The sequence below is a fragment of the Sinocyclocheilus rhinocerous genome, unplaced genomic scaffold, assembly GCF_001515625.1.
Source record: "Sinocyclocheilus rhinocerous isolate Xijiao unplaced genomic scaffold, SAMN03320098_v1.1 scaffold558, whole genome shotgun sequence".
In the NCBI taxonomy this organism is placed as follows: Eukaryota; Metazoa; Chordata; class Actinopteri; order Cypriniformes; family Cyprinidae; genus Sinocyclocheilus; species Sinocyclocheilus rhinocerous.
The window spans coordinates 130,277-143,863 of NW_015634502.1; the positions used below are offsets into that span (position 1 = coordinate 130,277).

General features: G+C 38.5%; 3 protein-coding genes across 4 annotated transcripts; all 3 read right to left on the reverse strand.

The window, feature by feature from the left end:
• Positions 1-669: 669 nt before the first annotated feature.
• Positions 670-3,573, reverse strand: LOC107745738 (60S ribosomal protein L10a-like). The gene is made up of 6 exons (XM_016559688.1): positions 3,482-3,573; positions 2,990-3,061; positions 2,249-2,329; positions 1,683-1,831; positions 1,397-1,569; positions 670-887 (listed from the first exon to the last, which is right to left on the reverse strand). Exons 1-6 carry the CDS (start codon positions 3,484-3,486, stop codon positions 717-719), a joined length of 651 nt encoding a protein of 216 aa, XP_016415174.1. The 5' UTR covers positions 3,487-3,573; the 3' UTR covers positions 670-716.
• A 419-nt stretch (positions 3,574-3,992) lies between these two features.
• LOC107745739 (Fanconi anemia group E protein-like) lies at positions 3,993-7,975 on the reverse strand. The gene is made up of 10 exons (XM_016559689.1): positions 7,425-7,975; positions 6,305-6,872; positions 6,055-6,099; positions 5,908-5,964; positions 5,672-5,815; positions 4,989-5,112; positions 4,809-4,884; positions 4,618-4,684; positions 4,416-4,541; positions 3,993-4,160 (listed from the first exon to the last, which is right to left on the reverse strand). The coding sequence occupies exons 1-10, from the start codon at positions 7,625-7,627 to the stop codon at positions 4,059-4,061; spliced, it is 1,512 nt and encodes a 503-aa protein (XP_016415175.1). The 5' UTR covers positions 7,628-7,975; the 3' UTR covers positions 3,993-4,058.
• Positions 7,976-8,106: 131 nt separating this feature from the next.
• On the reverse strand, positions 8,107-11,891 carry LOC107745740 (probable E3 ubiquitin-protein ligase makorin-1). 2 transcript variants are annotated; one of them, XM_016559691.1, is made up of 8 exons: positions 10,912-11,556; positions 10,331-10,462; positions 9,973-10,256; positions 9,757-9,890; positions 9,426-9,667; positions 9,202-9,312; positions 8,995-9,112; positions 8,107-8,801 (listed from the first exon to the last, which is right to left on the reverse strand). In XM_016559691.1, exons 1-8 carry the CDS (start codon positions 10,980-10,982, stop codon positions 8,682-8,684), a joined length of 1,212 nt encoding a protein of 403 aa, XP_016415177.1. In that variant the 5' UTR covers positions 10,983-11,556; the 3' UTR covers positions 8,107-8,681. The 2 variants fall into 2 exon arrangements, with proteins under 2 accessions (XP_016415177.1, XP_016415176.1); XM_016559690.1 differs by lacking the exon at positions 10,912-11,556 and adding an exon at positions 11,796-11,891 and having other exon boundaries at positions 8,108-8,801.
• Between the last annotated feature and the right edge of the window lie 1,696 nt (positions 11,892-13,587).

The following is a 13,587-nucleotide window of genomic DNA, read 5'->3' on the forward strand; positions in this document are numbered from 1 at the left end:
TCTACACAAGTTATGAATTCTACCTACATATTCTTGTCTATGAACAAAAGCCATCTACTTAAGACTTCAATTCAGTCCACCCTCAGTAATCACCAGTCTCACATGCAGATTTACTGCTACTGCTCAAGGTAACACCCACAAAGTATAGAAAATAAAGGCAAATGCTTGCTTACCATGCCGTTTGCTGTGATTTCTTGCTCTCCACCTCTCCTTACTCCCAACAGACACTACTTAATCTCATTAAGAGATAGTCAAGGAAACTGGCAGACTAATGATGCTGTTTTAGACAAGTCATGGCTGCCAGAGACACTAGTATAACAAAACCAGAATTGAGCGAAAATTAAAGCTACAAAACACAACTGCAAAATATACTTAGCTTGGTGTGCATGCTACATTACACCATGAAGGTGAGCCATCTCACAAAAGTTGCCTTTAATGTTTTAGACAATTGAATATAAAATTCTTAATTTATGCATGTGAAGCAGTTTTACATCAAGCTTTTTCTAAGAACTACATGGCACTACACAGCCTCCTTACAGTCTATAAATGTTCTACAAACCTTTGAGACACAATTCTAATCAATTTGTGCAACTTTCACAATGATAATACTGATCAAATGAGCATTACTCATTTGAAAGGACATAAGGAAAGACACAAAAACAGACGAGATTTGGATCAACTCCACATTTATTGTAGAAAATTGAGGAACAGAGTCTCTAATAGAGGCGCTGTGGCTTTCCCATGGTGCCCTTGATGTAGAGCGCTCTGACATTCTGCCAGTTCTTCTTCAGCAGAGACACCAGGAAGTTCACAGCCAGGTGGATGTTGTAGACCAGCTCTTCCTCAGTCATCCTGACGTGACCAACGGCCACAGCCAGACACAGAACCTGAACGTGACAGAAGACCATTATCAACTTCAAGTAATACAAATTCAGATGTTCTTAAAATGAAGTCTCTCAATCAGCATGTACAACATATCATGATTACAATTTGTAATATACTCTTTAGAAAATATGGGGTCTGTATGAATTTTTAAAAATGTGTTTGAAAGAAGTCTCTTATGCTCAACAAGGCTCCATTTACTTGAACAAAAATACAGTAAAAACAGTAATATTGGGATAATATATTAAAAGGAAAAAAATAAATTTTCTACTTTTTAAAATGTCATTTATTCTGGTGACGACAAAGCTGAATTTGAGAGCAGTCATTACTCCATTACATATTTTTGTGGAAAGTCATACATTTTTTTCAGAATTGTTTATCAATAGAAAATTCAAAACAGCATTTATTTAAAATGGAAGTCTTAAAGAAAAATTACAAATGTCTGTACGGTCACTTTTGATCAATTTAATGTTTCCATTGCTGAGTAAAAGCAAACTCTTTAATAAAAGCATACCTTCTTCATCTGGAATTTGATGGTGGATTTCACTTCATCCACCTTGGTGGCCAGGTTCTCGTTATGGGTGAGCAGAGAAGGGAACTTTCCTGCCTTGTTGAGGCCAGGTCCCAAGATACGAGGAATCTGCTTGATCAGAGACTCAGAAGCCAGGAAAGCATCATACTTCTTTGCTAAAAAGAGAACCAACAAGATGCATTAATATGTAGACTCAATCCAGAACATAAACTATAGCACTGTACACATGCATGTTTTATTGCTAATGTTCCCTCGAAAGGAAACTCACCCAGCTTCTTGACCATTTTCTTGTTCTTGTTGAGCTTTTTAAGAGCCTCGATGTCCATGTGTGGAAGCTCAGCGGCCTTGGCTTCATCACAATGCTGCTGGTCACCAAGGATGCACACGGAGAACTTGGGACGTGGGGTGGTCTTCAGCCTGCGAGGGGTGACGGAAAACACTGACTGACAAACAGAAGCATATCAGACCCCTTTTGACCAACGTGAGGCAGAACAGAAGAGTCTTACCCATACCACCTCAGCTGTAATCAGGTGTTGATAGCACAGGCACTTAACAAAATGGTCGGCTTAGGTATGACGGCATGAACACCGTCACCTATAGCCTCCCCTCATGTTTTAAGACCCAGGGTAGGGGTCCGCCTGCTTCACCAACCCAGAGAATGGATGGTTCAGACAGACTACCCGAGGCTGTTCTCTACTGCCTGCCTTTAACCTCCCCATTCATGAAATTTAATTGACTGAATAATTTAATTCATGTCAAGATATTCAGATATTTATTCAGGCAGAGCAAAGGGCAGGCAGACAGAAGGCTGGGTGATACAGTAAAGGTCCGAACCTGACAGTGCCTGAGAAACGCTTGTCCTTCTGGGGATCGTAGTTCTTCAAGCTGATCTGCAATTCCACAGTCTCAAGAAACCTTAAATGTAAAAAGCCACTATAAAATCTTGTATGCAAATAACTGCTACATACTGAGGTTAAACACTTGGGGCTGTTAACTAATATACAGCTGATATTTAAGCATAGGCTAATTTTTTATGGCAAACATTTATTAATTGAACAAATAGCTGTTTAACTACTATCAAGTAACGCAGTAACTAGTTTGTGTTGACCAGAAATTAATTTTCAATAGTACTAGTGACTACTAATCACTACTCCAACAGTGACTATTCCATAACTACTGGTTAAAAAAGAGAGATAAACCACTCACATTTAACTAGTTTGAATTCCAATTGTTGCTGGTCCCTAATAGTTATTATTCAGTTCACTATTAACTACTCAGAGACTGCTACTACTACATACTTAGTTACTGGTAACTACACCAAGAGCTACAAGTATATGTTCAAGCTTCACTAGTACGTATTTATTAGACAGTAGTACACAGTGAAGTAGGAGATGCCAGTATCAATCTCAATTTCTACACAATGGCACTAAACAACTAAAAAAAATAGCTGTCCACAATTTAAATAATTGCTAGCAATAAAAAACAAACAAAAAAAACCCACAAAAATAGATACTATAAACGTTTCTGTGGCCTTATGCTGTCAGCTAATGAAGAACACTATGACCGGAATCTTACTTTTTCTTCTTAAGACGGGAACCAGCCTGGACCTCCCGAACAGCCTCGTACAATGTGTCTCTTGAGACCTTACTGTTAAAAAATAAATGATTACTTGCATGACTAGTTTGTTCTGAGTGCCTCGAGTGCAAATATCGCGATGATTACATAAGACTGACCGGTGAATGAATCATTAACATGCCTCCAAAACTCCGTTAAACAAACATCAATATATCGATAATACTTAGGTTAGATATGAATAATAACAGATAGAACAAGAATAATTTCTGATTAAGTTAACTAATCGTCGGATTCAACCGGATTGTATTCCAGATAACCCGCTATGCTTCGCGGTACGTTATCTCTCAAGAGCTGCTCGAGATTGTCAACGAAATCAAATCTCAGTCTCTGCCTGACATTGCTTAATGATATATTTGCTTATATATCTATTAAACGGTGAAATAAAAACGTGCAAAGGATTTAATACATTATATATGAACATTTCTCACGTGCCTCATTTTGCCGTGACACCTCTCCTTTCTCACGGAGCTCGAAAAAGGAAGTATGAAAGGAAGTTGCGCCGAATATATGCGCCCGAGTGTGAAAAACGGACTTCCGAAGCCGCCATGATTGTTGTGGCAATAGAAATGTAACCAGAAGAGAACTTTACATTTCACAAACTATTGTTTTTAATGTGTCAAAAAAAAGTGTGTGTGCCATGCATAATTACATTACATTATATATGCATGTATATATATATATATATATATATATATACATACACACACATACAATAAGTAATATACAATAATACAATAATTCACCTTAAAGCATTCAAATGTGTCCAGGACATTACATTTAAATAATATGAATTCAGACCGTTTAATTAAAAAAATTTAGTTTAATAAATAATATAAATAAATATTGATATGAAGTGTAATTCAACTAAATTTATATTTTTTTATCTCAATACAACTATACAGTACAAAGGAATTATTATTACATTTACAAAATATATTCACAAAATTATACAATCAGACTGAATGAAACTCATATACTAAAGTGCCATTTAAAATGGGTTTAATATGATTCAAAGGGAAATCCTTTTTAATGCAGCCTGCAATGATTTCTTGAGGAAGGTTTCATTGAAAGACAGGCAACTGGAAAGTGTGTGGTGGCATGCAGGATTCACCTGAAATGTGTAAAAAACAACTAATTAATCAGCAGTTTTATGCTAGCTTTAAAAAAAAACATTTTAACATCTAGATATTTATTAATCTGATGTTTATTGGTTACTATCATATGCCTCTGTAAATTGCGAATTGGGTTTTGAAGAACTAAAGATGCTCTGAGGACCATAAAATTCTACTTAATATAAGGTTTGGTTGAGGCGTTTTTTTTTAAACTATCTGAATGAGTTATTTCCCGTCATTACAGTTATACTCACATGTGACTGATACTTGGTCAAGACACTCAGCAACATCTTGGCAAACTTCATAGATTTGCTGAAATGTGGAGACTGGCTGCAAAGCTGATCGGTGAAGAGAGAGAAATCCTTCTCACTCAGCTCAAGCTGTGAGCATAACAACAGAAACCATTAACATGAGACTAAAAGATCCTTTAAGACTGGAAAGAGCTTTCTGAAGTACCTTTGAATCCAGCAATGCATGGATGACTGATAACACTCCCTCATCCCAGGACACTCCAAGTATTGTTCTAAGATTTGCAAGCAAATTTCTATTATCAGCTAAACCGTGTCAAATTACTCAAGCACAATTTATTCCATAAATGACTAAGACCCATTTCTTTCTTAAAGCTTAATTGCGATATTCAGACTGACCGGAATACAAGAAGCCTGTGATGTGGCTCAAGGCAGTTCACTACTAGTTTACAGAGTAATTCTGCCTGGGCGCTTCCTAAAAAAAAATGCAATTACTGTTTACTGAAAAAAGATCTGATATTAAATATATAAATACGAATGGTGCATATTTGATATCCAGGTGAAAAAACCTACTCATACCAGTTTGTCCCTTCTGTAAAACTGGCTCTATCAGAGCCTGGCAGGTTGGCCTGGGGTAACGACTGCAAAGAGATATTACGGCTGTTACCAAACAGCGAGAGGCAGGTTCTGCGAGGGACAGAATCTAAGGCAGAGAAATGCATAAATAACCATAAAAGGAGCCAAACACCCATACACACTACAGTTTAAAAGTCTGAGGTTTAGTCACTTATGCTCACCAAGGCTGCATTTATTTGATAATAAATATAGTAAACAAAATAATATTGTGAAATATTATTACAATTTAAAATGACTGTTTTTTATTTTGTTACATCAAATTTATACGTTTGATCTCAAAGCTTATTTTTTTTCTGCAGCCATTACTCCAGTTTTCCATGTCACACGACCCTTCAGAAATCATTCTAATATGCTGATTTGCAGCTCAAGAAACATTTTATTATTATCAATAATGCAAAGTGTTGTGTTGCTTAATATTTTTGTGGAAATTATGATTTACATTTTATCAAGATTTTTTGATTAATAGAAAGTTCAAGTATTTATTACTGTCACTTATGATGAATTTAATAGTACTTGCTGAATAAAAATTATTTAATTTCCCAATCCCAAAATTTTGAACAGTAGTATATTGGTTAAAATCATTTTAAAATCGTATCCTGTGACAAACATGAATGTACTGTACTAACTTTTGGCAGCAGAAGGTGTGTGATCACAGCACAAGCAGTGCTGTGACTGAGGTCTGGCGACAGTTCCAACAGCCAGCTACAGAACTGAGGTAAACTCTGGTCAGATGCTTCTGACAAACACAGCATTGAACACAATACCTCCACCTGTGATCAGATACAACAAATCCATAGTGATGGAAACATTTCTGGATGACAAACCTAAAAAGCAGTACATTTTCAAGTAAAACACCACAAACCTCATTGGGGTCACATTCATGAAATACTTTCAGAGCAGACCCAGAGCTCTCGTCCCACTGTGAAGGAAAAAATAAATGTGTGAAAAAATTATACAAAAGAAAAGATAAAAGCAATTACATTGGCATTATAAAACAAAGAGTTCTTACCACTGACTCTGTATCTAGTAATTCTTTGATCACGGGAACAGCAGCCTAAAAAGGGAATGTGAAAAAAAAAAGAACATGAATCGATCATTTATTTATCCTGAAGAACAGCAACTTTTCTGAGGTTTCTACATGAAGAGATTTTAACAACCTATCTGTGCAACTGTCTGTGAACTTTTACTTGTCAAATTATGGAAAATAGGCTATTTCTGAGCATGAAAAATCAGTTTAACTGCAGTGAATTCCACTTTACCTTCATGTGGTCTGGCAGATTTTTTGAAGACCCCAACGCATCAGAGCGAGCCTGTGATACAGAAGCAGCACTTTGGTCCAGCTGTGATGTTCTCATTTTAGGTTCCTCCTCTTCAGTCAACCTCTCTTCTTCTTCTTCACTTGGACAGAAATCCATCTTTACCCTTTTACTTTGGTGATCTTCCTGGGCATCTCCATCGTGATCCATGTTGTCACTTTTTCTCTTTTTCTGAGAATAAACTGGCACTTTGGTCTCTTTACCCTCTGCTCCAAGCCCCTCAAAACAAGAGGCCCATCTTCCCTTTGCATTAGCATTCCTGAATCTCTCACAGAGACTCTTTAGTTTCCCCGTACAGTTTGAGGTGAGGAGGGTCCCTTTCCTAGTGCCCTCAATATCTCTTTGGAGCTGCTTGATTAAGGCCCAAGTCCACTGATTTTCCACGTCATCCTGAGTCAGACACTGAAGCAGGTAAAGAACACGGTCTTTGGGCAGTCCAGGGTGAATCAGATGTAGAAAACACAGCAGATTTCGCTTAAAGCCTTCAGAAAACAGGCACACCAAAGGTTTACTGTAAAACAAAATAGAAGAATTACTCGCAAAAACGAATTCAGTGTATTATTTAACAATAGACGGATCTTTAACCCTTAAGAGGCAAGGGACATATTTCACAACACAATAGGACTCATTCAAAATGACTTTTTAATTCAAAATATTGATTTTATTTTCCATTTTATTCTTTAAATAACGATTGCATAATCAACTGTTTAGTTGATTAGAGCAAATTATTATATATTTATATGCATATATGCAAATGATTATATTTATATATATATGAACAGGCTTTTGAGGCATTGATTTACAAAAAAAGTCAATCACGTTAAAAATGTTACGAATTTTGCCACATATCTGAACGCAGTCGAGTTGAACCTTTTATTTAGCCTATACTAAACTCCAGTCCACTTTTTTCATACATCACTAGACAGTTACAGGTGAAGGCAAAAAAAACAAAAAAAACTGTGTAGTAAAATATTTCATAATTATGACTGTTTGCCTGGTGGCATTATTTTCAACAGAATTAGGATCATTTCGCACCCATCTTGCGTTGTGACGGTCTACTTACAGAACAAGAGCGTGCTCGTGCACAGACGCTTCCCGCTGGCACAAAGTTTCCAAAAACTGAGTGAGGGTGTAATCTGGATCAGATCTGCGCTGTTTATTGAAAACTGTCTGCGCATTGCTCACTCCGGCTGCTCCTGAATGCAGTGCGTGAACCAGCAACCGGGCCCGTCCGTCAAAACGCTGCACCAGAGCTTTCAGATCCATCACTGGAGCGCAATCACAGATATCGGACACCACCGACGAAGCCTGCTACTACTGTCATTTCAAAATGATAGCCGTAGCGGTCCGCCCAGACACCGCAGATATATTTATTATCAAAACAATGACAGATCATAACACTGCTGAAAGATCAAGGAAGTTGTGTGTACAAAGTTTCGGATCAGTTCTTTATGTGGCTCTAAACAAACGCTTATTGTACAGTGGAGACTCCTGCAGGTTTGGAGCGGAATTACAATAGACAAGCCCTCTGGCGACATTCTGAACCGGTTTTGCCATAGTATCATCTTCATTTAAAATGGAATTATTTGTAGAAAATACAACTTCTCCAGAGTGCCCCCACCCTCCTCAAAGCATCTGTGGCAGCACACATACAAATTAAAGAGACCGAGAGGATCAAGTAAGGCAAACAGTAGAACATTTTTTATTTTCACTTTTCTTTGAATATAAACACGTACTAAAAGTAATAAAATGTGACATCAAGTCCTGGTATAACCTGTTAACACTGCTGAAGAGAACAATATAATCAAAAGCCTGCTGACAAGTTGCACATTTAGTGTTTTGCAAATACTGGCAATAATATTAACTACTACACAAAGTATACAAAATTAAAATCTGATTTCATATATAAAGGTATCAGACAAAAGGGTGCAACAATCAGGAATCAGCACAGATGGAAGTACTAAACGATCAACAAGTGAAAAGCAAGCTGAAATAAGTGATCATGCATTCAGTTAACATTAACTTTTTTTTTGCCTAGGTTTCTCCCCAACTAAACCTGAAGAGACACTCAGTTTGAGATTTGAGCATTCAAACTTATTCCCCCACACACTCCCTTGAACTAAAGGCAAAAGACTTTCACTCACAAAAAAAAAAAAACCCCACACACACACATAGTAAATCTACACAGCTAAACAATTAGCCAAACATTTAGGACTTGCTTAAGTGAAGCCAACCGCAAAGAGACCATTAGATTTCAGTGCAGAAGATAAGCAAAGTTCACTCAAAGCTGAGCCAACATATACATGACTCTAGAAGGTCCTTAGTCATCAAGAAAATCCAGAAGGTCTTCGTCGTCTTCATCCAGCAGAGTTAGGGCAAAGATATAGCTCCAAAGTTGGATGCCATCAATGCCCAAATCCTCCAACATCTCAGCTGTGTCCTAAAAACAACTCAGATTAAAATGGCTAACTGATGATGTATATCTATACAGCAAGCTTAGCACTGCAATGCAGCATAGTGAACGTTTCCCACTTATTTATAAAAAATTTTAAAAAGCACAACAAATTGTAGTTTACAAACATGGAACATAACATGCACAAACAATAAAATAAAATTAGTTAAACAAACGTTACCCTGGATGCCGAGCGCCTGCGACGGTGTGTATGATTAGGGGGCATGTCATGGCTGTAGATACACTCCGATTTAAAGGGGCAGCATCCGTGACGCATGAAGAAAGTGCACTTTAACTTACTAGAGATAAACAAAACTCCAGATTCAATGTAAAGGATCACATAAACCATTACAAAAGATTTGACAGCATGAATGTGAACCATTCCAACCTGCTTCTTTCTTTGAAAGCGGCTATCAATGATGCCTTTTCCTCCCCATCACAGACCCAGTGCTTGCTGGGAATGTAAAAGGAGGATTTCACTCTGCACTGTGGACAGCCCCTGTTTACATAATAAAAAAAAGGAAGTTAAACAAAAGAAACTTAATTAATATACAGTTTTATAAATGCAAAAGGGAGAAGGGGAGTCAGAAAGAAAAGAAAAAAAAACCTCACTTGATGACATCCTCCTGGAAGTCCTTTGTTTTTCGCCAGGTAACAATGCAGCTGATGCAGAAAGCATGATTGCAGTTGGGTAGGATGCCATAACGCCGTTCCGGAGTGGTGGATTTCTCAGAAATCTTGTCCATGCAGATGCCACAGGCCACATCTTTGCTTTGGTCTAAGGCCCTTGAATGCTGTTGCTCCGTCAATACTGCAGCACCACCCTGATTTGGTCTCTCTGGTGAACCGGTCACCTACAATCCAATAATATTTCATTAAACCCAAGCCTATGATCTCCAAATAGAGCAGTCAAGGAGCTAAGGAAACATATAGTGTTTGTGACCTCCGTTTCAGCTTCAGATACGGTTACATTTTGGACTTCAGCAGGTGCTGCGCCAGAAACAAAGGCTGATGAGCTGTAGTTATGCGAAGAACTGGAGTCTGTAGCACTGATTTGTTGCAGTGGTCTCATTGCACCTGAAGAGGACAACAACATTCAATTCATAAAAGGAAAATGTGATGGGTCGTTTAAAAGAAAAGCGTGAATAAACCGTAATACCTTGCTGGGGAGGTCCATCTTCCACAACACCGAACTCTTCCTCCTCTGCAATGCCTGTAGTCAAGCATTCAAAGTTCTGCTGCAGCACGCTCATACTTGTGACCAGTGGCTCTGAACCCCTCCGATTCAGGCTGCGGGCTCCTTGATGTGGGAGAAGAGAGGGCTCAGATCCTCGGCGGTCAGCCAGAGAACGGCCCGCCAGCGCAGAGAAGAACCCCGCAGGTGCTGAACCGCGTCTGCTGCTCCCTGAAGAACCTTCACCCGCTTGAGGAACATGGAGATACCTGCAAGACATGCAACTCATAAACCGCTTTTCTAATAACATATGATGTTCAAAAAAGGTCAGCTGGCTCCTTACCTGCAACGGTCACCAAACCAGCAGCCACCTTTCTGGAAGTACCTACACTGAACCTGAAACGAAGGTACTGCAGGAAACTCATGCAGATAGTAACAACTCGGACCATAGCGACAAGATCCATTGATGAACTGCCTGCAAAACACAACAACATGCCCATTACATATATTTGTTGACAACTGCAGCACATGTATTTCACAAGTTCTCGAAAAGCTGCATTTAATAAAAATAAAAAAAAAGAGGAAAAAAAGAAGCAGTTTTGAACCCTCGAGCACTCGTTCGTGTTATTGACTACGGTAGTAGGTTACACGGAAACTGTAGGACTTTACACGTTTAGGAACTAACAAATCTCGCAACGGTCTTTTCAAACTAACGTTTACGTTGCAGTTCAAAAGTATAACAAATATCATGATGTTTGTTGTAACTGCAATAGTCTTTCTACTACAACAAAAACAAATCGCTCGCTGCCTTGACCGGATGTAAACATCGGCGCCGAAAACGTTAAAGCAGGAAAAGTCACTCTTTCAAACAGATGATCGGGGCTAAAAAACGAACTTTTCATCCAGTCGAAAACACGAAACTACCTGCAGACTTCTCTTTCCACATTTGAGCTGCCTTTTCTCGACGGTCTACACGGTGTGCGATACCAATCCATTTTGAGAGCCTCCAAAAACTTGATTTAATGAAGTTGTTGGAGCAAGTAAACGGATTGAAGAGTTGGGGGAAGAGAGAGAGAGAGAGAGAGGAAAAAAAGAAAAAAAAGAATTTACTAAATTTTTTCCTTGCCTTGCATCATAGTGGACATGCAAAACATTTCTTACACTTGCCTTGGCCTCCAGCTGAGTAACTTTAGTGCGTTTTTGCGTTTAATCATGGTTTTCAAGGGTATGTCCTTGTGGGACTTAAGCTATAAACTATATATATATCGTAGTAGTATAATTACAGTCGACTTTATGCTCTCTTTGATGTAAGCAATGTGTGCAAAGTATTGCCACACGATAAAACTCTCCATGCCAGTTCTCATTAGGCAGCTATGAAATAAAAATACAGTATAACTGCGATAAACCTAAGCTGAATGCAACATTTTATCAGGCCAGATTTACTATAAAAAGGGAGCGTTGGAGTGTGTGCATGTAACGGCAGGAAAAATAACATTCATTCCGAGTAAAGAGACATTTTAATGTGATATGGGAGACTGGAGGCCCCTAACCTTGTGGCCCTTCCAACCAATCATGACCCACGTCACGCAGAACGCGCGCTGACGAACCAGGGACGCCCGTGTCTTTTCTATAGATTAAACAGCGAATTTGGAGGGAGACAACTATACAAACGAGACTTGGGTCTCACAATTCGTATATACTTGCAGATCTTTGTCTTGATATATTACTTCCATAATTGTTTGCTTGGTGGCACTGCAACAATCCAACAGCCACTGATCTGCACACTAAGAGCTGAAGAACATACCCACCTACAAGCTGCACTGTTGTTTCCTGGGCCTTTGGATGATTGTGCTTCCCTTTCCATCTTGCGCTTGTCCCTCTTTGCCTGATGGATGGCTAATGACATGCACACTTTTATAATTGTTGGGCGGGGCCTTCCCATTTGGACGTGTGATGGACATGGAGGCATCTTAAAACGTGATACCCAGTAAAAGTTCGAATCAATTCCAGTAAACGCTTCTTTCGAACACAATCGGTTCAGAAAATCAATTCAGCTATTCTTGTATATCATGGTACATAGGCCTACTTAACATGATACTTTCCTTCATATTAATTTTTATTATGGGTGTCTTTTATAATTGTATATGTCCCTGAACCTAAATATACCTAATATAACCGTACAATACCACTAATTATATATATTAAATATAATGCGAAATATAATTAAATATAAAAAATATACTATGTAATCAGCTCTGATAAGTTCTCTGTTCATTGTGAATCACACGGACCGATTTAGTTCGATTCGGGAGTGAATCAATAGGCTTGTTTGAGATGAGCAAAATCTGCGCAGAACCGATCACCGGTGATCACCGCGAGATGCATGCCGGTTAAGGCGGGCGTACACGGAGCGATTCTGAAGGTCGGAACGTCGTGAGCTCTGGCACATGTCACGATTGAGTTTATCCGAAAATCGTACAGAGGCAGTCACACACGACACGAATTAGTACGAGCCGCGACCATGCGAGCATCTGTGATTTTCTCCTGAGAGAAAAAAAATCGCCTGCCAGCTCGTACAACAGCAAAAATCGCACCGTGTACGCCCGCCTTTAGAAAAGTGTCCGAGTTACGGCCGACTTGCTCTGATGTCATGCTGACCTGTGCAAAAAAAACTCTCGCGACGAGAGGCGGCTGTGTCGGATTGTGCAGTCAAGCGCAGTTGCGACTGACTGACGACGACACAGCTTAATGCTTATTGGTCCAGACAACTGTGATGCTGTGTTCTCTTCTAATTTTTTTTATTTCTTTATCTGGTTTCATGTGATTTATGTATTTAAATTATGCATGAATATTCCCAAACACTATGACAGTGCGATCTCTGTGTGAGATATGTGATTGTTGTCATATTTCTATAAAAATCTAAAATACAAGTAAAAATGGATGATAAATACGCCTTTCGTATGGAATTAAATAGAAAGCACTTTGGGTGTCTTGTTCATTTTATTTATTTTCATATAAAAACAACAGAGCTGAAATTATATCAGCAGCACAGCACATGAGTGAGAATAACGCGATATCTGTCTTTGATCTCGTTGGTATCTGTTCACTTCGAGGGCAGAACCGTCCGTCTTGACTGCGCTCACTGCAGCCGCCTGCTCTGGCCTACATTTCAGGCGAGGCGAGGCGCATCTCAAACAAGCCTCTTAAGACCCAAGTAGTTCAAACCGTTTATGAAGCGGTTCAACCAATTCATTGAAAACATTCGAAAAGAACGATTCGTTACGATGCCATGCAACATTTCATGCACTTTTAAAGGTGCAGTATGTAATATTGTAATAAGTATAGCTTTGTATTTTCTCTATTCTTTCCTATTACTTGTTTCACTTCTGTTTCAGTTTTTATAACCATTTCTTACTATGTGTAAGTAAGTTGTTGTTTTTTTAACGTGTGTTTGGCAGTGTGTTTTTTTAGGATTACTGATAAACTACTGTCATTTGATTTGTATTATTTGTATTTGTTATTTATTTTAATTTTAGTTCAATTATGTCTGAATTTATTATGTCTGTATAGGTCTTTTATTAAGTTTTTAGTTTTATTTAA

Excerpts from the sequence above, each read along its gene's own strand:
- LOC107745738 (XM_016559688.1), bottom strand. Across the intron at positions 2,330-2,989 it reads TCCCGTCTTAAGAAGAAAAA|GTTTCTTGAGACTGTGGAAT; the intron begins GTAAGATTCCGG and ends TTTACATTTAAG. Across the intron at positions 1,832-2,248 it reads CGTTTCTCAGGCACTGTCAG|GCTGAAGACCACCCCACGTC; the intron begins GTTCGGACCTTT and ends CACCCCTCGCAG.
- LOC107745739 (XM_016559689.1), bottom strand. The coding sequence starts at position 7,627 with ATGGATCTGAAAGCTCTGGTGCAGCGTTTTGACGGACGGGCCCGGTTG. Across the intron at positions 5,965-6,054 it reads TACTAGATACAGAGTCAGTG|TGGGACGAGAGCTCTGGGTC; the intron begins GTAAGAACTCTT and ends TTTCCTTCACAG. Across the intron at positions 5,816-5,907 it reads ATGAATGTGACCCCAATGAG|GTGGAGGTATTGTGTTCAAT; the intron begins GTTTGTGGTGTT and ends ATCTGATCACAG.
- LOC107745740 (XM_016559691.1), bottom strand. The coding sequence starts at position 10,982 with ATGGATTGGTATCGCACACCGTGTAGACCGTCGAGAAAAGGCAGCTCA. Across the intron at positions 9,891-9,972 it reads AGATGGACCTCCCCAGCAAG|GTGCAATGAGACCACTGCAA; the intron begins GTATTACGGTTT and ends TGTCCTCTTCAG. Across the intron at positions 8,802-8,994 it reads GCAGGCGCTCGGCATCCAGG|GACACAGCTGAGATGTTGGA; the intron begins GTAACGTTTGTT and ends AGTTGTTTTTAG.